This window comes from Quercus suber, unplaced genomic scaffold (genome assembly GCF_002906115.3).
Source record: "Quercus suber isolate HL8 unplaced genomic scaffold, Cork oak 2.0 scaffold_369, whole genome shotgun sequence".
NCBI lineage: Eukaryota > Viridiplantae > Streptophyta > Magnoliopsida > Fagales > Fagaceae > Quercus > Quercus suber.
Genome location: NW_027069821.1, coordinates 696,800 through 720,419, shown reverse-complemented (window position 1 = coordinate 720,419; position 23,620 = coordinate 696,800). Strand labels below are relative to the sequence as shown.

General features: G+C 38.3%; 1 protein-coding gene across 2 annotated transcripts; it reads left to right on the top strand.

Moving 5' to 3' along the window:
• The first annotated feature begins 16,781 nt into the window (after positions 1–16,781).
• On the top strand, positions 16,782–21,830 carry LOC112028238 (probable acylpyruvase FAHD1, mitochondrial). Of its 2 annotated transcripts, XM_024060911.2 has the most exons (6): positions 16,788–17,165; positions 18,497–18,549; positions 19,138–19,200; positions 19,710–19,760; positions 19,866–19,983; positions 21,458–21,830. In XM_024060911.2, exons 1-6 carry the CDS (start codon positions 16,892–16,894, stop codon positions 21,571–21,573), a joined length of 675 nt encoding a protein of 224 aa, XP_023916679.1. In that variant the 5' UTR covers positions 16,788–16,891; the 3' UTR covers positions 21,574–21,830. The 2 variants fall into 2 exon arrangements, with proteins under 2 accessions (XP_065616546.1, XP_023916679.1); XM_065760474.1 differs by lacking the exon at positions 19,710–19,760 and having other exon boundaries at positions 16,782–17,165.
• The last annotated feature ends 1,790 nt before the right edge of the window (positions 21,831–23,620 follow it).

The following is a 23,620-nucleotide window of genomic DNA, read 5'->3' as shown; positions in this document are numbered from 1 at the left end:
AATTTTGCACAATATGTCTAAATTTATATGGGGATCATATCATAGTTATCCACTTAAGTTTGTGCTATGTGTTTATTTAAGTTTTTTAATCTTTGTGTTAAGTGAGTTAATGAGTGCAAAATACTAAGAATCTAATATTAATGAACTAAAAAAAAAAAAAAAAAAAACCAATCACATATACTCAATAAAATCACCACACACCACCGCACACCTTTGGTGGGGGGCAAGAGCTAGGGTTCAAGTCTCTAGAAGGGAGCTTCACATACATATACACATAGATTAGGCTAGAGTAGAATTTCTATCTTGTATAAAAAAATAAATAAATAAAATCATAGCACAATAAAGATCACCACATGTTCTATCTTATTAAAAATTAGAGAAAAAAATTTATCAAAAGTAGTATTAAATTTAGATAAGAATTTTAAATTTGACTAATTACGTTTACTTTAAAAAAAATAATTTAACTAATTTCACACACATATACACATAGATTAGGCTAGAGTAGAGTTTCTATCTTGTATATATAAAAAAAAAATCACCACACAATAAAGTTCACCCCACGTTCTATCTTATTAAAAGTTAGAGAAAAAAATTATCAAAAGTAGTATTAAATTTAGGTAAGAATTTTAAATTTGACTAATTACGTTTACTTTTAAAAAAAAAAAATTTAACTAATTTTACACACATATACACATAGATTAAGTTAGAGTAGAGTTTCTATTTTGTATATATAAAAAAAAAAAATCACCACACAATAAAAATCACCACACGTTCTATCTTATTAAAAATTAGAGAAAAAAATTATCAAAAGTAGTATTAAATTTAGGTAAGAATTTTAAATTTGACTTGTGGGGATAAAGGCTTGTTGAGGTTCAAAAAAAAAAATTGCTCACAGTCTAAGGCCCAAAGAAATAAGCATGTTGGGCCAATTTCATGAAAATAAAGTTAGAGAAATAAAGGGCTGGGATCCAACGATCCATGAGAGAAAAAAGAATTTAAAATACAAGAAAGGCCCAACTGGTTAGGATCAACAGACCAAAAGGAGTCCAATAAGAAAAGCTGGGCCGGAATCCCAGAAAGTCACTAAAGTCCGAGGATTTCTGGAACGAACAACACAGTATAAGAAGAAATTAAAGCAGGATAAAAGACAAGGAGCATGTGGGTCTCATGCGCCCAGGCAGACAGTGGAATCAGGAAGGTACAGAAGCAGAAAATGCATGAGCTGTGTCCCGAGGTCCGCAAAATGAGAAAAGGCATAAAAGGAGGTAGCTGAAAGGGAGCTTTCAACCCAGCAGTAAAAAAAGACTAACTATTCAAGAAAATGACAAAAAATGAAGTGCAACCAAAAGCTGGGAGGGTGAAAGAAAGGACTGAAGAGCAGCGGCCTGAGGGGAGCTCGAAATAGAAAAACAGCTATGGGACTTTCAGCTTGGTCGCACCAAAAGGAAGAAGCTATGAGGAGGGAAACAACCAGTCCCTGAACAAATTGGCATAGTGCAAGCTCTTAGGGGCAAAAGGGAGAAATCACTGGTACTCCCGGAACCCTAGAAGCTACACTATAAAAGAAGGAGGAAGTCCTAGCTAACGGGCATTCAGAAAGGAAGCGACTCATTGATTTTTCATCTACACACATCGCCATTTTTGGATTTTTAGAAAAGATACAAGAGCCATAAAAGGACTCTGTAAAATTAAGAAAAAAACAGAGGAATCGCTCCCGGTATCCCCTAGACAGCCACTATAGCACGTACTCGGATTCAAAAGATTCAAACTTTGCAAGTCTTTGAAGCTCGAATAGCTATCAAAGTCTGTAATTTTTGAACTTTGTTGAACCTTGTATCACGTCTTAGTGAGCATTGTAATCATAATTAAATAAATTTATAAAACGTCTCTCATTGATTCAAGGATCCTTAACCCCTTTTTCTTTTTGCCATATTTTATCTGTTGCACATTTCCTTGCTGTTTGAATTGTCATTCAATACGAATATTTTCGTTTGTTAGTTTATTTGTGTTGTAGGAAGCTTGTTTTGTGCACCACTTAGTTCTTAAACAGCCTGTTAGCTGCGGTGAACTAAACCCAGTCCACTAAGAACAATTATTTGGCCCAAGATCTTTGGGCCACTGTGCCGAGAAAAAAAAGGCACTCTCACATTTTGGCGACTTCACTAGGGACTGGGAAAAGAAAAGGGAAGAAAACAATCCCTTCGCAAAGCATGCCTCCAAGACCAAGGAATAGCAAAGGTGCTAATATGCCACCCGCGGCCTTTGAGCCGGTGGGAGAAAATGAAGTGGCCTCCAGACAAAGAGTGAGGTGCCCCTAACAAAATAAGAGGTAGTGTCAGAACAAAGAAACGCCAGGCAGGAGCCAGACCCTATGGCTCAGATGACTGCAATGTTGAAAAACTTGCAACAAGAAGTTCGCCTTCTCAAAGAAGGCAAGACACAGGAAGTTAGGGACAACGCCCCCCTCGTGGGCAACCAAGACAGGACCCAACCAGAAGGAGGGTCAGCGGTGGGAAGAGGAACCAACCCCCAGTACCTAACACTGGCAGATGTCAGTGCCTTCTTGGACCAATAAAGGGAAAAACTTTTGGGGATCCCCAAGCAATTTTCTCGGGATCCCCCATTCCCACCAGAACTCCTTGGCAAGCCATACCCCAAGGGATATGAACCACCAAAGTTCCATCCTTTTGATGGAAGGAATGGAAGCGCAGTAGAACACGTGAGTAGGTTCGTCCACATTATGGGCCCCTATGCAGGAAACCGAGAGCTGTGTCTAAGAGAGTTTGCTAAGTCCTTAGTGGACAGAGCATACACTTGGTACACCACACTGAAACCTAGGTCCATTAAGACCTGGGACGAAATGATGGAGAGATTTTGTGCAAAATATTACCGTGGTGAGGACAAGGTCACTTTTTAAAGCCTTTAGATGGTAAGGCAGAGGCTTGGAGAGTATCCTGTCTAGTTCATCAAAAGATTTGAAGATGTGTCCCTAGATTGTTATGGGGACCATGAAGAAAAAGAACTCGTAGAGACTTGCATATCTAACATGCTTTTCGATTACAAACTCAACCTTGAAAATTTATGTATCACATAGTTCGCTGACCTATTACAGAGAACTAGAAGGACATCACAAACTATGAGGACAAAGAGGATGCCAGCGTCCCAAGCCATGACAGCATCGGTGAGAGAAAAAAGGAAGAGGCCTGATGGAAAAATGTTCGAGGAACCACCGGTGATCTCATGTACCGCAGAAGAGTTAAACCATGTCTTGGACAAATGGATCAGGGATGGAGTGGTTAGGCCATTCACTGTGTCCAAACCACTAATCGAGGAAGAAAGAAAAAATCCTTTGTTTTGCAAGATTCATAATTATGTCAAGCATTCCACCAAGGATTGCTGGACCCTCCACAGGCTCTTTCACAAGAAGTTAAGAGAAGCCCTGGAGCTCACCCAGAAGGAGCCAGAAGTACAAAGGAATCCCTTGCCTAACCACAAAGGAAAAGGGGTGGTGGCTGTAGTAATCCATAGAAACCCAACAGAAGCAGAAGAGCCAAAAGGATCCTTCCACCCGAACACAGTCAGGACCCTCTAGAAGAATCTCAAGTTTAGATCATTATTCAACTAGCTGGGATTTGGACCAGAAGCAAGAAAAGTGGCCACAGAATCTCTCATGACTATAGCAGTAGATTCAAGAATGGAATGTTTCATAGCAGAATCATATGCTGGTCGAGCTTTCTTGGAGACAACCAATGCCATAACTTTCACTGATGAAGACATGGAGGTTGAGCATCTAGACCACCGTAGACCCCATTATCTAATAGCCACCATAAATGGTGTCCAAATCAGAAGAGCATTGGTGGACATAGGGGCATCACTCAACCTCATAGCCCTGAGTACCTTGGAAGCCGTGGGCCTAGCTGGAAGGAGGATCCTAGGGGCTCCTATGGAGATAACCGGATTTGGAGGATCAGCAAAATCAACCAAGGGATATATACAGTTGGCCCTAAGAGTGGGGCCAATAGTAGCCTTGACCAGATTTCATGTAATCAACTCAGAGGTGTCCTACCATGTACTGTTGGGACGACCATGGCTCCATAAACACCGCCTTATACCATCCACATACCATCAGTGTGTTAAGGGGAGATTGAACGAGAGGCCTGTAAGGATCCCTACCAACCATAACCCCTTCAGCCAAGGAGAAGTAAACTTTGTAGAAACAATGTTCTATGATGAGTTAGAACTTGACGATGAGAGTCCCATGCCAGGGACCCTAGGAGCACCTATCTTGGAAAAAGAAGAAGGAGGAGGTACCCATGACTTAAGAGACCTCTTGAAGAGAAAAAGGCAAAAGAAGGAGCCCAGCACCTTAGGATCTCGGGAATGCGTAGTAGTACGGGAACCCGAGAGAAGATTAATTTACCACTTGTGAAGGCGCGCAGGGCCTGAGTGCATCATGCAGGAGGGTCCCGGACCACCAGAATGTATGGTAGCTCAAGAGGAAGTCCTAGAGGAACCAGTTAAAGAGACACAAATCCAGTCTGAGGAAGAATTGGAGGAAATAAACTTGGGAGCTGAGTTAGGATCCCAGAAGCCTGTTTTCATTAGTAGCCAGTTGATAGCACAAGAAAGGGAGCCACTGGTAGCCTTACTCAAAGAATACATAGATGTGTTCGCATGGACCTATGATGAGATGCTTGATCTAGATCCTGGGCTGGTGACCCATGCTCTTAATGTAGACCTAGGAGTCAAACTAGTAGTCCAACCAGCTAGGGTCTTTCACACTGATGTAGAAGCTCAGATAACCCAAGAGGTCAAGAAGCTACTAGCAGTTGGTTTTATCAAGCCCATTCAGCATCCCAAATGGCTTTCCAACATAGTACCTGTGAAGAAAAAGAACGGCCAAATTTGTTGCTGTGTGGACTTCCGCAATCTAAACAAGGCATGTCCAAAAGATGAGTTCCCTCTGCCTAATATTGACCTCCTTGTGGACTCAGTTGTGGGAAGTTCTATGTTCTCATTCATGGATGGGTATAGTGGGTACAACTAGATTTGCATGGCTGCCAAGGATGCTGAGAAGACAGTATTCAAGACCCCAATTAGGAATTTTTATTACACTGTGATGCCATTCGTCCTTAAAAATGCAGGAGCCACGTACCAGTGAACCATGACAGCCATCTTCCACGACATGATGCATAAGGAAATGGAAGACTATATGGATGATATTGTGGTCAAATAAAAAACTAGGACAGGACACTTCCAGGTACTTGAACAAGTTTTCAAAAGATGCAAAGAATACAAACTACGCATGAACTCTATGAAATGTGCCTTTGAAGTATCTGCGGGAAAGTTCCTCGGGTTCCTGATACATCACAGAGGCATAAGTGTAGATCCAGCCAAAGCTGCAGCCATTGCCACCATGAAAAGACCAACAACAGTGAGGGAGCTCAAAAACTTTCTAGGAAGGGTCTCTTACATCAGGAGATTTGTGCCAGGACTGGCTTCAGTCACAGGTAGCTTATCCAAACTATTAAAGAAAGGAATTGAGTTCACTTAGGAAACGGAACAACAGGAAGCCTTCCAAAGGATTTAGCAGATTATAAATCATTTACCCTTGTTACTGTACTTAGCATCAAATGCCCAAGCAATAGGAGCCCTGTTGGCGCAAGAAGATGATGATGGGAATGAGCAACTTGTTTACTATGTAAGCAGGACACTCAAGGATGCCGAGACCAGGTATCCCAGGATAGAAAAAGCTTGTCTAGTGGTTATTTACGCATCCTAGAGGTTGAAGAGGTATTTCTCAGCTCACCAAATCCTTTTAGTGACTAAGTCACACCCCATAAAAGCAATCCTGCATCAGCCCCTCCTAGCAAGAAGAATAGCACAGTGGCTGGTCCTGCTTTCTCAATACGACATAGGCCTCAGGACCCCCAAGGCTATCAAAAGTCAAGCCATAGCTGACCTCCTAGCACAGTTCCCAGGGAAAGAGGAAAACTCACTAAGTGAAGAGATCTCAGGTGAGGTAGCAGTAGCAGAAATACCAGGAAAGAAATGGACAATGAGATTTGATAGGTCAGCTACAACAACCTCAAATGGAGTGAAAATTGTACTAAGCTGCGAGGATGGGGACACCATACCTCTGTCTTTCAAGCTTGGGTTCTCCTGTTCCAATAATGCAGCTGAGTATGAGGCATACTTGACTGGGCTAACTATAGCACTCAGTATAGGGGTAAAACACATGAGAGTACTGGGAGATTCTAATCTTGTAGTTTCTCAGGTGAAAGGTGACTTTGCACTAAGGGAACAAAGTTTAGCAGCCTACAGGACTTGGGCACAAAGGCTGGAGCAGGAATTCCAGACCTTTAGCATAGAGTACACGCAGAGAAGCGAAAACAGGTTTACAGATGCGCTTGCCACCCTAGGGTCCCAAGTACTATTCAAGGGAAAAGACACTCTGGTCAAAATAGGAAGGTAGGAGCATTCCATCTTAAAAATCCTTCAAAAGATATCCCCCAGAGAGTCCAAGCAATGGGACTGAAGGAGCGAAGTGAAAGAAAAAAATGAAAGAAACAGGATCCGGAGGGAGTGTCAAGGAGCTGAGGGACTACGCTCTAATAGAAGGAGAACTATACAGGAGACTGCCCGGAAGGATCCTATCCAGATTTATTACAGAAGATTGGAGGACTCCCTTCATGGAATACTTGGCTCAAGGGATCCTACCGACTGACAGGGCACTGGCCCACCAGCTCAAGAAACTCACAGTCAGATACTTCTTGCAAAACGGGATCCTATTCAAAAAGGGGTACAGTGGGGATCCCCTAAGATGCCTGTGGCCAAGGGAAGCTAGGGAAGTAGTCAGGGAAGTCCATTTTGGTGATTGTAGAAGTCACCCAGGAAAAAGGAGGCTCTATAAATAGTTACTACTGTTGGGATACTACTAGCCAACAATGAAAAGGGACTCCGAGGAGTTAGTCAAACCCTGCCACGCATGTCAAGTCCTTGGAGATGCAATCCATACTCACCCAAATATGTTACAGGATATGACAACGCCATGGCCTTTCCACACTTGGAGGCTTGATCTCATAGGGCCTATAAATCCCCTATCCAGTGGTTACATATGGATCTTAGCAGCTACTGAGTACTTTACAAAATGGGTAGAGGCCATCCCCTTGAAAAAGGCCACTAGAGCAGCTGTAGCAAACTTCATTCGAGAGCATATCATTACAAGGTTTGGGATCCCCAGGAGGTTGATCAGTGACAATGGAACCCCATTCATAAATAAATACATGAAGGGGTTGATTGAGGCTTACTACATCAAGCATGGAAGATCTACACCGTACTACCCACAAGGAAATGGCCAGGCAAAGGCCACTAATAAGGTGATATTGAAGATCCTTAAAAAGATGAAGTAGGAGTATGGAGGGAAATGGAGTGACCACTTGGCAGATGTACTTTGGGCATGTAGGAGCTTTGTGAAGACAGCCACGAGATTCTCACCATTCTCCCTGGTCTATGGGACAAAAGCCATCAGCCTAATAGAATTAATTGTTCCCACACCAAGAGTAGTACTTGAAGAAAGTCAGGAGGACACCGAAGACACAAACAATGAAAGGAGATTAGCAGACCTTGAAGGGGTAGAGGAAGAAAGAGAGCTAGCCAAGAGAAAAGCCAGAAGTACCAACAAAGAATGACTAGGGCATATGCATAAGCAATACGCCCAAGAACTTTCACTAAAGGGCAGCTGGTACTAAGGACAGCAGAGCATATGAGAAGAAACCTACTAGGACCTTCCAAATTTGCCCCAAAGTGGGAAGGACCCTACATCATTAGAGAGGCCCACGATAGTGGGTATTACTACCTTACAACGGAAGATGGGACAATCCTGACAGAGCCCATAAATGAAAAGTGGCTAAAGCAGTACTATGCATAAGAGGGGAGAGGTCTCAGTACACTGGAATCCTTTTTGCCGACTCTCCAACCTATTAAGTGTTTCTTTTTATATATATATATATATATATTATGAATTATCGCTTAAGTAATTTTGTTTAGGAACCCATGACACCCTATGATCTTTACTATCTTTGTTAGATTTGCTGTGTTCCTTGAATGATATTTATGTTTTAAATTCAATGAAATTTCTCTTTATCTCTCAGCTATTGAATCCTAAGTATTGCAAAGTCCTAACACGAGCGGAATTAGGGGAGGATACCTGGAAAAATCTTCTTGATACATGACCCAGATCATCCCACAGATAACTGCAAGCAGTTAAGTCTCAAATACATGGTCTAGGATCCCAGGCAAATACCGAGGATACCTAGCCCAGTACTTGATAAAAAAAAAACTCGCCAAGTTCATGAGCTGGGACAAAAAATCGCCCAATGTACCCAGTTTAGTACTTGCGCAACCAAGAAGAAAGGGGTGGGTACCTGTTTGGAACCTGCAGCAAAACTTGTGGGAATCACGGACCAGGACTCAGTGTAAAAAAAAAAAAAAAAAGAAAGACAAAAAGATCCACATGCCATTAAGAAAGATTAGAAGCAACCCTGAAGCACAAATACTTAGAAGCAATCCTGAAGCACAAATACATGGAAGTAGTCTCAAAGCACAAATATAGATCTATGTAAAAAAAAAAAAAAAGCCATAAGCAATGTCCAAACAAAGAGATATAAAACTTATACAATCCCAAATTGTTCATACACATCCAAACCAGCTAAAAAAAAAAGAGGCTAGGAAATAAGGCCAGCTAACAAAGAGCCATTTGAGGAAAGAGTAGGGACAGCCGAAGAAGAAAGAACCCTTTGCCTTTTAATCTTCAAATCTTGCAAAGTCTTGTGAGCACGAGCTAAAGCTTCCTCAGCAACAACAATCTTAGAATCAATACCCTTGAGGCTTGCCTTTGGAATAGTGTGTAGGCTAATGATCGCAGGTACTCTAGCAAAAAGGACAGGTTGAACTTGGCTTCTAAGAGATCCTACACCACTCCCCTCCATTCCAAGAGCTTTTCCTCAGATAAAGAGTCTAGCGAAGAATCTCTCAAGGAAATTAACACGGCACACAGCAGCTCCATAAAAATGTTCCCCCAAAATACACCTCATTTGAAACCAATGGTAAAATCTCCATAACTTTTAAACAACCCTTCTAGCAGTGGCAGGCCTTCCACAGGCACAGAGCCCCGCAAAAAGTTGCCATAGGTGGCCCGAAGTGGTAAAAGTGACTAGTAGGGAAGTTGTTGAACTCTAGAAGATCAAAGTGAGCCAGAAAGGTGGGGAGCCTTGAAGCCGGATCTAAAACAACCACCCCTGGAGCCTCCCCTATTGTTGCATCACCACCTGAAGGGGCTGAGGAACCTTCAACCCTCTGGGCAGTATGAAGACTAACAACCTGAGTAGATCCTACACCCTTTTCAGGAATCACAAGTTTAGGATTTTTGACACCAGTATCAACTCCTGCAAAAAAGAGAGAGGAAAAGGGGGGGGGGGGCAGACTTAGTTCCTTTTTTTTTTAAAAAAAAAAGGGGAAGAAAGAGAAAGAAAGAAGATAAAAGAGGGTAGAGGATAAACCAGTATCGGCCTCTTGGGGCGGAACTTCCTCCTCTTGCTCCTCTGACTTCTTAGAGGACTCTGAGAAAGAGCACATAGCAAGTTGGAGAAAAGGTGAGGAAGTCTCAACAAGATGACTAAAAGAGGGCAAGGATATAGGGGGCTTCGCCATAACAAAAAAAAAAAAAAAGAGACAGAAGAAGGGCACAAAAAAAAGGGGGGAGGAAGCATAGCCAGAACGATCAACACCCACCTTCATAATCCTTTGATTCTAAAGAAGAAGCAGCACCAGAGGCAGATTTCACAATGGCTCGGCCTGAAAAAAAAAAAAAGGGAAAGAAAGAACTCAAAGAGGGGAGAAAGAAAAAAAAAAGGGAGATACAAAAAAAGAAATACAATTAAACGCTATTATAAAAGAATAAGGCTTACCTGTTTGCCCAGATGGAGACGCGCCTCCCAAAGTCCTTGTACTTAACCCCGCCTAAAGGAACACAGTCCCGATAGGACTGGGAGTTTGCCCAGATTGGGGACCCTGGGATGCGAGAAGCTCAGGAACCTCAGGATCCTGGGTAGCCTAGACATCCTGCATTGGCTACCTAGCCTCCCCAGCAATGCCACCATCGGGAGTCTTCTCTTCCGTACCTTGAGATGCAGCTGCAACCATTTCCTCTTCCAAAATCTCACCAACCTTGGAGGAAGAGACCTCCATCTAAGAAAAGGGGGAGGGGCAACATGAACAACAAAAAGCATAAAGGCATTACAAGTACACAGTGCTAAAAAAAATGGATAAAAACAAACAGCAGAAGGCACGGATGAAGAAAAAAACCATACCACATCTTCACCAGAAGAAGGACTTCTACCTTTCATAGGATCCAACTTACGCTTGGACTGTAGAAAAGACAACCACTCATCAGTTCCAAAAAAAAAAAAGAACAACAAACTACAATATAAAAGAGAAAAGAAGTAAAGAGGCCTTGCCCTTCTCTCTCTCTCAACAGGGTCTCCGGGTCTCTGTTGTTTACTACGGGTACGTCCAGAGGGTCCTAGAGAAGCATGGACTGAAGAACTTACGGGATCCTAGGGAAAAGAAGACTCTACCTTAATCTTCACCTGACTCCTTATAACCAAGGGTTGCTCAATTTCTTTTTCCTTAGCAAGCACCAACTATTTCTGGGATTTCTCAGTCTTCTTCTTTTTTGTCTTAGGGCTAGTGCCCTCTACATTCTCCTTAACTGCAGCCTCCTTCAATTTTTCCTGCTTAATTGCTCTTCCTTTACTTATGACAATGGGAGTACCGGCACTTATGGCCTTTACTGCCCCCTTCTTAATTGGTACCCTGACAGAAGCACCAACAATAAAGTCACACCTCAACCAGGTTTCTGGGAAATCCTACGTATAAGTCACCTAACCTTCCCTGGAAGCATGCCATTCTACGAAACCAGTTTTACTACTTATTGCAGCAGAAACAATACCAGCGGTAGGTAGGGACAGACACTTGTTGGGTGTCGGAGCAGAAAAAATGCCAGGGTTGAGGACTCTCCCAATTGTGTCAGAACCAACATAGTCAACAAAGGACTTTTGCACCCTTCTCCAATAGTCAGCATAACCACTGGAGGCAAAAATCCTCTTTGAAAGTTGGGCACTACGAACTGAGAACTCCTTCGTGACCAATAAGAGAAGGCCTGAAGTCTCATAAAAAGATCCAAGGAAGGAAGAGATAGATGGTACTATATCATTAAACACTGGAGGGATATCCTGATCGAAACCAAACTGCCGAAGTACTCGATGCGCCGAGTAATGGGTGTACCATGGGCCACTTGAGGAAAGCACAGGAAGTCAAGAAGGACTAATGCAGGCCAGGTAGGCTAAGCTACCTTCATCACCACGACGTAAATCGAAAGTATTTCCTGTAGAAGTCAGAAAAGGAGATAACACAGAATCACAAACAAAACCGGGGCCAAACTCTTGGGGAGAACGCCAATGTAAATGACCTACTTGATCAAATAATTCAACCAAGTTAAGGTTGCCACCTTTCAGACTCAACCAATAGAAAATAATAGGGTGGCTGTCAGTTGAGCTGCCACAAAACCCTTTAACCACATCAGGGGATCCCTAAAACTTATCTTTTACAAACTTTAAATTCCTACATCTTGCTAAAGTAACCGAAGAATGATCCTACATAAATATCTAGAGAATGGCGCAATGGAGAGAAGAAGTAATTACATAACAAGAGTCACCCTCGGCTTCATCTCCATGAAGCTGATCCAATTGAGAATAGACATGACCCAAAAACATGGGGCTAGAGGATATTGAGCGTCCTGAGCCAACTTAATCGCCAATGGAAAAAGAGTAGACTTGATTCCATACTTAGGGAACTTACTGAACAGAAACTTGCTAAGCCAGAATGCGAGGAACTTGGCTCGCCTAACTTCCTTATCTTTCTCGCGCGAAAGATTCATAACCCACCTACCCATCCTGGTCGGTTTCCCACAAGGAGAAGCAGTACGTCCACCAAAGTGAGCAAATAACTTTTCTTCCACCTTAAGATCATCATCAGAAAGATTAATATCAAAGGGGTTTTCATCCTTAGGCATCGGAAGGAGGAAATTGTTGACCACATCCTCTAAGGTGACAGTTAGTTCACCAACAGAAAAAGAGAAAGTGTGCAGAGCAGGACACCAACGGCGCACCAAATGCCTAAGATCTTTGGCATCTCTAAAACCCTCAAGATTCCTGGAAATAGCCACTGCCTTCAGGACATCGGCGCACTCCAAGCGGCCCACAAACTCCTCGTCAGAAAGTTCATTATCCACCCAGATGGGCCAGCCTTGGATCTTTCCGGCGACAAAATCGAAAAAGATGGGGACTGCCTCTTGAAGTCCTTGCTTGATCTGGAGATCAAAAATCTCCCTAGGGTCTGGAACTTGAGCAGAATCAACAAAGCCCGCTTGACCAGAGAATACCTAGGCATGAGTGGATGGAGAGGTCTCGCCATGGGACACCTGAGGGAAGAATAAGCTAGGAGTGTACTAGGGGTCTCGTAAAGGAAAAGTAGGACGCCCAATGACAGACTCATCTTACGCAGAATTAGAGGAACCTTCACCTTCAAAGGGGCTAGGAGTACGCTCCTTTCTTTTTCGAGAAGAAGAAGAAGTCATTGAAACAATGGGTATCTTAAAAGAAGAAAGCAGGTAGTATCAAGACTGATCGAAAGAAAGAAAAAAGAGACTAGGAATAAAAGATTCAGGCAGACAAAAAAAAAAAGGGCAATGTGAAAAGTCTAGAATGAAGACATAAAAGAGCAGTTAGAGAAGACAATATGTAAAAAGACACGCCAGTTGCTAGAAATTTAATTTAAAGAGGGAAGAGTTATCAGCAGTTATTAATGGGAGTTATGGGAAACGTAAAAGTAGGTGGTGGAAGTTCCTTTTCGTAACTCAACTGCCACGTCCCACAAAAAAAGGAGGAGTTATGAGAGAAAGAAGCAAAAGGGGAGCCAGGATACCAAAGGACAAAAGAAAAAGAGAAGGATCAAGATCCCCAAAAAGAATAATCAAAATAAAAGAATCCTATAGAAACTCAACTACTCACGCATAGGCTGCAGGCTACCTATGAGCTCGGGGGGCTAAATGTTGAGGTTCAAAAAAAATTGTCCACAGTCTAAGGCCTAAAGAAATAAGCATGTTAGGCCAATTTCATGAAAACAACGTTAGAGAAATAAAGGGTTAGGATCCAACGGTCCATGAAAGAAAAAGAATTTAAAATACAAGAAAGGCCCAACTGGTTAGGATCAACAGACCAAAAGGAGTCCAATAAGAAAAGCTAGGCCGAGATCCCAGAAAGTCACCAAAGTCCTGGGATTTCTGGAACGAACAACACAGTATAAGAAGAAATTAAAGCAGGATAAAAGACAAGGAGCATGCGGGTCTTATCCGCCCAGGCAGACAGTGGAATCAAGAAGGTACAAAAGCAGAAAATGCATGAGCTGTGTCCCGAGGTCCCCAGAATGAGAAAAGGCATAAAAGGAGGTAGCTGAAAGGGAGCTTTCAACCCAACAGTAAAAAAAGACTAACTATTCAAGAAAATGACAAAAAATGAAGTGCAACCAAAAGCTGGGAGGGTGAAAGAAAGGATTGAAGAGCAGCGGCCTGAGGGGAGCTCGAAATAGAAAAACAGCTATGGGACTTTCAGCTTGGTCACACCAAAAGGAAGAAGCTATGAGGAAAAGGGAAACGACCAGTCCCTGAACAAACTGGCACAGCGCAAGCTCTTAGGGGAAAAAGGGAGAAATCACTGGTACTCCTGGAACCTTAGAAGCTGCACTATAAAAAGAAGGAGAAAGTCCTAGCTAACGGGCATTCAGAAATGAAGCGACTCATTGATTTTTCATCTACACACATCGCCATTTTCAGATTTTTAGAAAAGATACAAGAGCCATAAAAGGACTTTGTAAAGTTAAGGGAAAAACAGAGGAATCGCTCTCGGTATCCCCTAGACAGCCACTAAAGCACTTACTCGGATTCAAAAGATTCAAACTTTGCAAGTCTTTGAAGCTCGAATAGCTATCAAAGTCTGTAATTTTTGAACTTGGTTGAACCTTGTATCATGTCTTAGTGAGCACTGTAATCATAATTAAATAAATTTATAAAACGTCTCTCATTGATTCAAGGATCCCTAACCCCTTTTTCTTTTTGCCATATTTTATATGTTGCACATTTCCTTGCTGTTTGAATTGCCATTCAATATGAATATTTCCGTTTGTTAGTTTATTTGTGTTGTAGGAAGCTTGCTATGTGTACTACTTAGTTCTTAAACAGCCTGTTAGCTGCGGTGAACTAAGTCCAGTCCACCAAGAACAATTATTTGACCCAGGATCTTTGGGCCACTGTGCTGAGAAAAAAAAGGCACTCTTACAAGGCCCAAATTCACATATTGGGCCTTGAGCCTTATATGAGGATAGGGGTCCGTCCGAGAAGGAGTAAATAATTGGAAAAGATCCTGAAGTGGAAAATCACGTAAGGAAATGATAAAGAAATATCGTCCGAAGAGATTATCCTTCTCGGATATGAAGAATACTGTTAAGCAAATACCTGGGCGGCTTGGACAATCTTCTAGGAAGTTCCAACGATAAGGATGAACTTCATGCACATGTAAAGATGATAAGAACAGAGAAATATCTAAGGGAAAAGCTGCTACCACCGCATTAGATGTATTGCAGCAACTTTTCTGGCTGTATTTATGTGGAGAAGACCCTGAACAGTGCATTCTCAGCTACCGCCACTCATGGAGAGCTAAAGAAGATATCTGATGGGACAGATACTCAAGTGAATGCTTAGATGAAGAACACGTGTACGATGAAGATAGACAAAAAGAAAACTATATAAATGTAAAGGACCTTTCATGAGAGGGGGATCAGAAAAAAGAGAGAGGAAGAGAGAATGAAGGTTTACTGTAACTCTAAGAACTATATAAACGAAAGTTTGTCTCCTCGGACAACAATTCATTCAAGGTTCAAGTTTGTTCTTGCAATTATTTACCGGTTGAACCTTTGTTAGATGTTGTTTAGTTCACTATCAGCCCAATTTTTTCACCCACTCTTTACAAATTCATTGTGTTGGGCTCATATTCCATATCTCTGGGGTTTGGGCCACAAATATAGACCTTACATGACTAATTACGTTTACTTTTTTTTTAAAAATAATTTAACTAATTTTACACACATATACACATAGATTAGGCTAGAGTAGAATTTCTATCTTGTATAAAAAAATAAAATAAAATAAAATAAAATCACCACACAATAAAGATCACCATACGTTTTATCTTATTAAAAATTAGAGAAAAAAATTATCAAAAGTAGTATTAAATTTAGGTAAGAATTTTAAATTTGACTAATTACGTTTACTTTTTAAAAAAAATAATTCAACTAATTATTTTATATTTTTATGATAAAAATTTTGCTTAATTTTAAATATATTCATATGTATTCGTGTGTTACATGCTATTTTTTTTAAAATAATTTGACTAATTATTTATATTTTTATAATAAAAATTATGTTTAATTTTAAATGTACTTATATGTTTACTTGAATTACATGCTAGTTTATATAATAATTTATTTCTTGAAATTAGAGTGTACTTAAAAAAATATTTTTAAATATATTCAAATTAGTCAACTGATATTACATTTTTTCACGAGTAAGTATGTCACTAATTACCTTAAAATAGGAAGGTTATTTTAAGATTTGTACAACAAAATTACCTTAAAATAAATCCCTAACTCCGGAGGCCAATGGAGCAGCCAAGATAAGATCTATGTACACAATATATTCTTTTTTTTTGGTAAAAGAGGGATGTCTATAAGCAAAAGGAAGCACTCTTTGGGAGTACCTGTTTGCAAAAGTTATCACACATAATTTTTTATTTATTTTTTATTTTTTATTTTTATTTTTGAGAATCAAAACCCGAAAGAAATTCTCATACATAATTACATGATACACCTTTCTCAAAAAAAAAAAAAAAAAAAACATAATACAAATATGTTTACAGTATATTGCACTCTTAGAGATTTTATTGATAAGTTGTGAATGTGATTGAGGGTTGACTCATGATTCCATTATTAATAACTTCCTACCAAAAGAAATATATTGTATCCATCGCATTACTTAAAAAAAGTGTTGTGATAAATTTATAATAAAAATTCTTGTATAAATTAGAAATTACAACCCTAAAGTTTGAGGGTTATTAGATTTTACATCCTGAAATTTCAAAATTTAGATTTTACCTCCTGAAGTTGGGTGATGTTTGGATTTGACACCTAATGTTTTAGAATTTGTATTTTATCCCATATAATTTAGAAGTGTTTGAATTTTACTTCTTAAAGTTTTGGAGTGTTTAGATTTTGCACTCTAAAGTTTCAAAATTTGTAGGTGTAAAATCCAAACAACCGTAAACTTTAAGGGGTAAAATCTAAGTTCTGAAACGTTAGGATGTAAAATCTAAACACTCCAAGTTTCAAGGAGTAAAATCTAAATTTTAAAATTTTAAGGTGTAAAATCTAATTATCTCCAAATTTTAGGAGTGTAATTTGTAATTTAACCAAAACCTTTCAGCGGCAAGTAACTGGGAAAAATCTTAGTTCACCGATGACACTTTTTTTACCAGCAATAATTATCGGTAATATATAATTTGTTAAAAAAATATTGTGCAGTAAAAACAAAAATTGGTGTGCTCATTAGTCTACATAAGGGGATCGGATCAGAGTGCGTACGTTGGTATCTAAAGTCTAACGAAAGGAGATTTCTGAACAAAACAAAGGGCAAAAAAAAAAAAAAAAAAAAAAAAAAGGAACAATGGGATCAATGGCACTTCAGAAGCTATTTAGCGCTGGGACTAAGATCGTAGCTGTCGGAAGAAACTACGTTGCTCATGCAAAAGAACTCGGCAACGCTGTCCCAAAAGAGCCTGTCTTGTTTCTCAAACCCACCTCCTCTTACTTGGGTGTTGGAGGAACAATCGAAATCCCACACCCTTTGGAGTCTCTGCATCATGAGGTGGAGCTCGCTGTTGTTATTGGCAAGAAAGCTCGCGATGTTCCCGAAGCCTCTGCCATGGACTACATTGCCGGTTCGTATAATTTCATTAACAAACTCTCGTTAAACTTCATTTTTCGAATTGGGTTTTTCATTCTATAAAATTTCTCTTCTATTTTTTCCCAAGATTTGTTTCGTTCAGCCTAATACAGGGACTAAAAGAGATTTTAGTCCTCGGTGTTGTTTGAAGTAATTACTTTTTGTTGGGTATCACAATTTGAATTTGACTCCCAATAACCGCTCTAAAAACAGGCCGGGTGCGAGGTTGAATGTCTTTAAAGATTTGAGTATTTCTGACTGTCTTTCTCATCACCAATAAGTTTTGAGGTGGAGTGACACAGCATATGGTCCGACACTTTTTAGTCCCTATGACAGACTTAAATGATCAATTTTAGTTCCTGAAAAAAAAAAAAAATCCTTTAAATGATTGATTTTATTCCCTAACAAACTTAAAAGTGATTGTTTTTTTGTCCCTATAGGGGTGATGATGTATTGGTTTTTAGTTTGGTCACATCGTCTGCAGGACTAAAAATGATCACTTTAAACTTTAGGGATTAAAATGGCTTGTGGACTATACTTTAGGACCAACATTGCATTTAAGTCTTTCATTTTCTATACATTTTCATGAAATTCCCTCACTTATATTAACATTCTTCTATATGTGTGTTTTAGAATTGCTGAGACATAAGTCTGATACTGTGTTAGAACTGTTGATGGGAGAGGGAGAGAGAGAGAGAGAGAGAGAGAATGCAGCGAATTTAACATAGTTCTGTCTAATGACCTATGTCGATAGTGGAAGTTCCTTAGTGTCTACTTCTTTACTATAGAGATTGTGTGCAAATTATATCTAATTCAATATATATAAGATGCGGTCCTGTGGAAGTGTCATGGTGTTGCCATCTTCTCATTCCTGTGTGGGCAACAGAAGTGTCATTTAATTAAGAGCAAATTAGCCTGTTTCTTCCATTCATAATCAATATAATACAATGTGGTTGTCCCTTTAGACTCTGTGTATATTTCCCTTAGAAATTGTTTTACTTCTGGCTTTTGGTCAAAATTGTCACTGTCATGGGGTGCTTAATTTGGAACAAACATTTGAACTAGAGTGTTTCAAGAGATCATAAAATTTGGATACTTTTTATGATAAACCGGGGTGATGTCTTCCATATCCTTCAATGATCCCCTACTAGATGATGAATTAAGAGGCAACAAAGACATCTGATTTCTGATGACCTTTAAGTACTCATTAAATTCAGTTGTTAGATCCCCATTTTTTCAAAAGTTCTCCAAAGTAGTCTTCTTGATGAACCATTATACTTTATATAATTACTATGATAATTTTTGAAATGTGTTTTGGTGTCTTAGGTTATGCTCTGGCACTGGATATGACTGCCAGGGAAATTCAAGCTTCTGCGAAGGTACGTTTCTCTCTTTTAAATCTTAATTTTTCATGTACGATGAGATATTTAATTGAAAATGTCTTTATTCCTTTACTTTTTTTTAACATTCTTCTGTGTTGTTTTTAGTGTTAGTAATTCTCTTTTGTGTTGTTTTTTGTAACAAAACTTGGTAATTTCCCAATCCGTGCTGCCTTATTACATCGTCTCCCTTTTTGTATGTTTAAGAATAAGAAAGTTGTCTCATTTTTCATATGCATGAAGTGACCACGATTACTGGAGTGATGTTTTGCCTGAAGCATGTTATTTAAGAAGTAAGGTATTGTGAATGTAAACTTTGAAGAAATTTTGGCAAGTTTTCATATTTATATATATATATATATATTTTTTCTGATTCTGCTGATTAAAAATGCAAATTTGTCATAGGTGGTGTGTGCATGCTTAAGAAATTGAGAATATGGTGAATTTGATGTCTAACGTTGTATTTTTATAACTGGATTAACTCATACAGTTTTACCATGTATTCAATTCTGTATTGCATTCAGATACAAGTTTGTCACTGTTATGTTTTTTGTTAATGTGGTTTCTTTTTTGTGCTATATATGCCAGTCTGCAGGTCTTCCATGGACAGTAGCTAAAGGGCAGGACACCTTCACACCAATTGGTTCTGTCGTAAGAAATCAATAGTACTTTTTCCATGCTTCTCATTCTGCTAAAATTGTCAATATTGAATCAGAAATTTATTTCAGATCAAACAGGTGCACTCATCTCACACATGGGAGAAGTTACTGATACTAACAAATATGAATTGGCAGTGGAAGGGGGAAATCTATGAAATAATTTTTGTAAATTTTATGATTTCTTTGTAAGTAGTTGAGGAAGAATGAGGGGGCATTTCTGTTGGCAAATAGAAATCTCTACCATCAACCCTGCTTCTATGTATTCATGGTAGTTTAGGTTTTACCATGTATAATCTCCACCATTTCTTCTAGATCAAAAATCAAAGGAATGAAATAGCTATAAATTATAGCAGTTACTTACCTGTTAATTTATCAGCTTGAGCATTTATTTTCCTTTTCAACTATGTCTTGAGGCATACTTGAAAGCTCTTGGTACCTGTCTGATCAATCACACTAAAATTTTATGTGGTTCTTATTTGATTCTCCAAAATATTTATGCAGCTTCCCAAGGAATCAGTGCCAGATCCTGACAACTTAGAACTGTGGTTAAAGGTTCGAAACCTCTGTGCTTAAAGTTTCCTATATACTTACAGAATGCTTGTTCATAGTATGGCCATTCCAAATTGAGTGAGGTTGACTGGATTTGCTTCACCACAGGTTGATGGAGAAATGCGACAGAAAGGCTCAACCAAGGATATGATATTTAAGATCCCGTTTCTCATTAGCCACATAAGTTCCATCATGACACTTCTGGAAGGAGATGTCATTCTAACAGGTACTGCCTATTTATTGTTTCTGGTACAATTACTGAAGTGTAAATACTTAACAACAACAAAGTCTTAGTCCCAAATTTTTTGGAATCGTCTATGGATTCTCAACAAATTAGTTAGGATTGGCCACATGTTTCTTTTCTCAATTCTATTCTATCTGAAATCATACTCTTTGTTACTTCCCAAATTAACATGTACTTTTTTATTACTTCTACTAAGGTTATTTTTCGCCTTCTACTACCTTTTTTCGTTTCCTCAACTTGGATTAACTGATTCAACTCACTCTTTCTTACCGGTTGTTTCATCGCTCTCCTTTGAACACTACCAAACCATCTCAAGTGACTCGCCTCTGAAATATAAATAATTAAGCATTGTGAAAATTTGTTTTCCTAAATGTAATTGGAATATTGACAGATAGGCAAAAGTCTTATAAGCAAGATTAGTGACAGCTTGTCCCCATTCATACTGGAGTTTTAATTTCTTCTAATGCCAAAAGTGTGCCTATGGGCATAATATATCATCCTTATGTGGGGCAGTAGTCCACACTAGATTACTCAATTAGGTAAGTTATTGCTAAGATTCTTAACCCTTTCTAAGGGAACTAGGAGATCTTTATATGCTAATGGTCATGCCTGTGGTTCTAACTTTCTACACATGAGGTCCATTGCTGACTTCTATAGTACATATACTATGTGTTCAATCATTAGTTTTAGTCGGGATGCTTAAGCTGGCGCAGTAAGTGATCACTGTGTTTCTTGTCAAATGGCCTACCAAAGAAATAGGGCCTCTATATCATATCATTCTTGGAAGGGCTTAATTTTGAAATTCAGAGTAACCTCATTGTAGTTTATTGATACTGGAGAAGTCCATTTAGAAACCATGTGAAATGATTTTGTTTTGTTTTGGGTTTTTTTCTTCGTGCGTGTGTTCTTTGTGAAGTAATACTATTGAGTGACTCATCTGTATATGACAATTTTATACCAAGTTCTACATTAAAACAGAATGCATTTCATCTTTAGTTTCTCAATTGGGTGACAACCACCTTTGAAATTTTCCAAAAAGTAACTTGTCTTTTTGGTGTTTCTATTCTAACTTATAAAAGAAAAAAATGCAATAGTTCTCATTAAGTTGGTCCTATGTCCATAATGTTTTATTCCTTAAAAAGCAGCAGTTGTTTGTTAACAAACTCCTGCCTTGGCATAGCTGTTTGTTGTCGTAACTTGTTAGCCAGTAATGCATTAGAATATTATAGCTGGTTTACTAAAATGATGCCATACATTATTGTTGCTAATCTTCTCTTTTTATATTTTATTTTCATGTGAATGAAAATTTTCAGTAAAGCACCAACAAATGCCAGCAAACAAACAAACCAACCGATCATGTTTAAAACCTAGTAGCTATAATCGTCCACAGTTATCAACCTTTGTAAGACAAGAATGAAGATAATGACGTCCTGTGTTATTTAAACTGTTTGTGCAGGTACTCCCCCAGGTGTTGGCCCTGTGAAAGCAGGTCAAAAGATAACTGCTGGCATAACTGACCTTGTGGAGGTTTACTTCAGTGTTGGAAAACGGCCAAAGCCAAAGAGTTCTTAAATTTAGTCCCTCCAGACTTGGTGTGAGGGTGGACTCAGTTGTTAGAATGGTCTCCGTTTGCATGAAAACTTTTGCAAGTCCTAGCAGCTATTAGTTAGTGTGGTTTCTGCTCAGATGAAGGCTTTCCCCCCCTCCTTTTTGGAGGTGTTAAAAGGAGGTGTTCACAGGGAATTTCATGTAAGAAACACTAATTTTATTCCAGTTTCAAAAGAACGAACAAGTTTAAATGAATAAATGGCTAAGAGCTTTATAGCTTAGTTGGCGCCTTTTGGTGTTTTCAACGGAGACGTCGAGGGTTTAAATCTCCACTTTCCCATTTGTAAATATCCAATTATAAAATAAGAAAAAAAAAGTGAAAAGATTTATTATGGAGAGCATTCTCATGTTATAGAATACTGACTATTACCCTACTCGTACAATTGACGTAGTGGATGGTCGGGGAATTATTTTTATAGGTACTTAACATATTTGTTTATATATAGTTTTTAAAACCTCAATTCTATCTTAGTAGAATTATATTTTACCCACTTTCAGTAAGCAAGCAAATTATTTATTCCAAACACTCATGCCTATGCGGCCAAAACTGTTGGCTTTGATATGTACCTCGGCCTGGGTCCAAATCAACAACCTTGGCAGATGGGAAAAGTTTGGCTATATACATGTTTGGAACTATCTTAGTATCATACTCCAATATGTTACACTTTAATTGAAGAGACTGTTCATGTGTGGTTTTAGGAACATGAATTTTTTAATAAGTTATGTGACTTGTTTAAATAATACACATAAATAGTTGTATAAGATTCGTCTTATAATTTGCTATGTAATGGGTTGGAAAAGATAGCTTTGAACATGTTTAGATTCAAACTTTGTCAAAGTTTTCAGGGCTTGCCATTATGTGCTTGCCATTAATACACGTTGGAATATAATTTTCAAAGCATCAATAATGTTGGAAGATGCTTACCATTACTAAATTTTTACACAGAATATTGTATAAGTTGCCAATAGGATTGTGATCATTTTCTATATTCATATGTATAATGTCTAAAAAAAGTTGAAGCATAATATTTATTGTTGTTATATTCATTTTTAGCCATATAAGCGTAACATTTTGGTTCACTTTGATACTTCGGTCTATTTCAATCCAATTCGGTCCACTCTAGTCCACTTAGATACATTAGATTCATTTTAGTCCAATTCGTTCCATTCAGTCCACTTAGATTCATTCGGTCCATTTTAGACTAATGGGCCTTAAATTAATTCTTTTTATAGATTTCATTTTTTCAGTTTTGGGTACAAATATTTTTTTTTTCTTCTTAACTTTTGAGTTAAAAATTATGAAATTCTATTTTATTTGTGCCAAGTTCTTTAGTTTTGGGCTGAAAAATACAAACAAAATAGGTATTAGAAATTAGAGGTATAAACCCAAAAAAAATAAAAATGATAAATATTCAAAAGATTGCCTTGAAATTCAAGTTTCAATAATATAGACACTATGCTTATATTTGGAAAAAAAAAAATTTTACAATTCTAAAATTATATAATAATTTAAACTTAATGTAATGTGTTACATGCGTTTCATGGAATGAGAGTTTACTTTTTTTTTTTTTTTTTTTAATTAGTATTCTTGGATATATTCAATATAATAATTTAAACTTAATGTAATGTGTTACATGCGTTTCATGGAATGAGAGTTTACTTTTTTTTTTTTTTTTTTTAATTAGTATTCTTGGATATATTCAAATGAGTTAACTAGTTATGGTATATTTTTTTAAAAATCCTTTTAATAACATCTTCTCCATTTATATAAAACAATATTATAATTATGTAATTTAAATCTTTTTAGTAAATTACGTTTTTCATATATATATATATATATATATCATTATGTGTTATTGTTAAATGCAAAAAAAAATACATTATATATTCCATTACATAAAACTTATAAAGATATTAAATACTTTTAAATAACACATCCACTATCTAACCTATTTTACACTATATTCTTATAAAATAGTTATTACATTTGCGTAGATTTGCAACTAGTAAA

Excerpts from the sequence above, each read along its gene's own strand:
- LOC112028238 (XM_024060911.2), top strand. The coding sequence starts at position 16,892 with ATGGGATCAATGGCACTTCAGAAGCTATTTAGCGCTGGGACTAAGATC. Across the intron at positions 18,550-19,137 it reads AAATTCAAGCTTCTGCGAAG|TCTGCAGGTCTTCCATGGAC; the intron begins GTACGTTTCTCT and ends TATATATGCCAG. Across the intron at positions 19,984-21,457 it reads AGGAGATGTCATTCTAACAG|GTACTCCCCCAGGTGTTGGC; the intron begins GTACTGCCTATT and ends CTGTTTGTGCAG.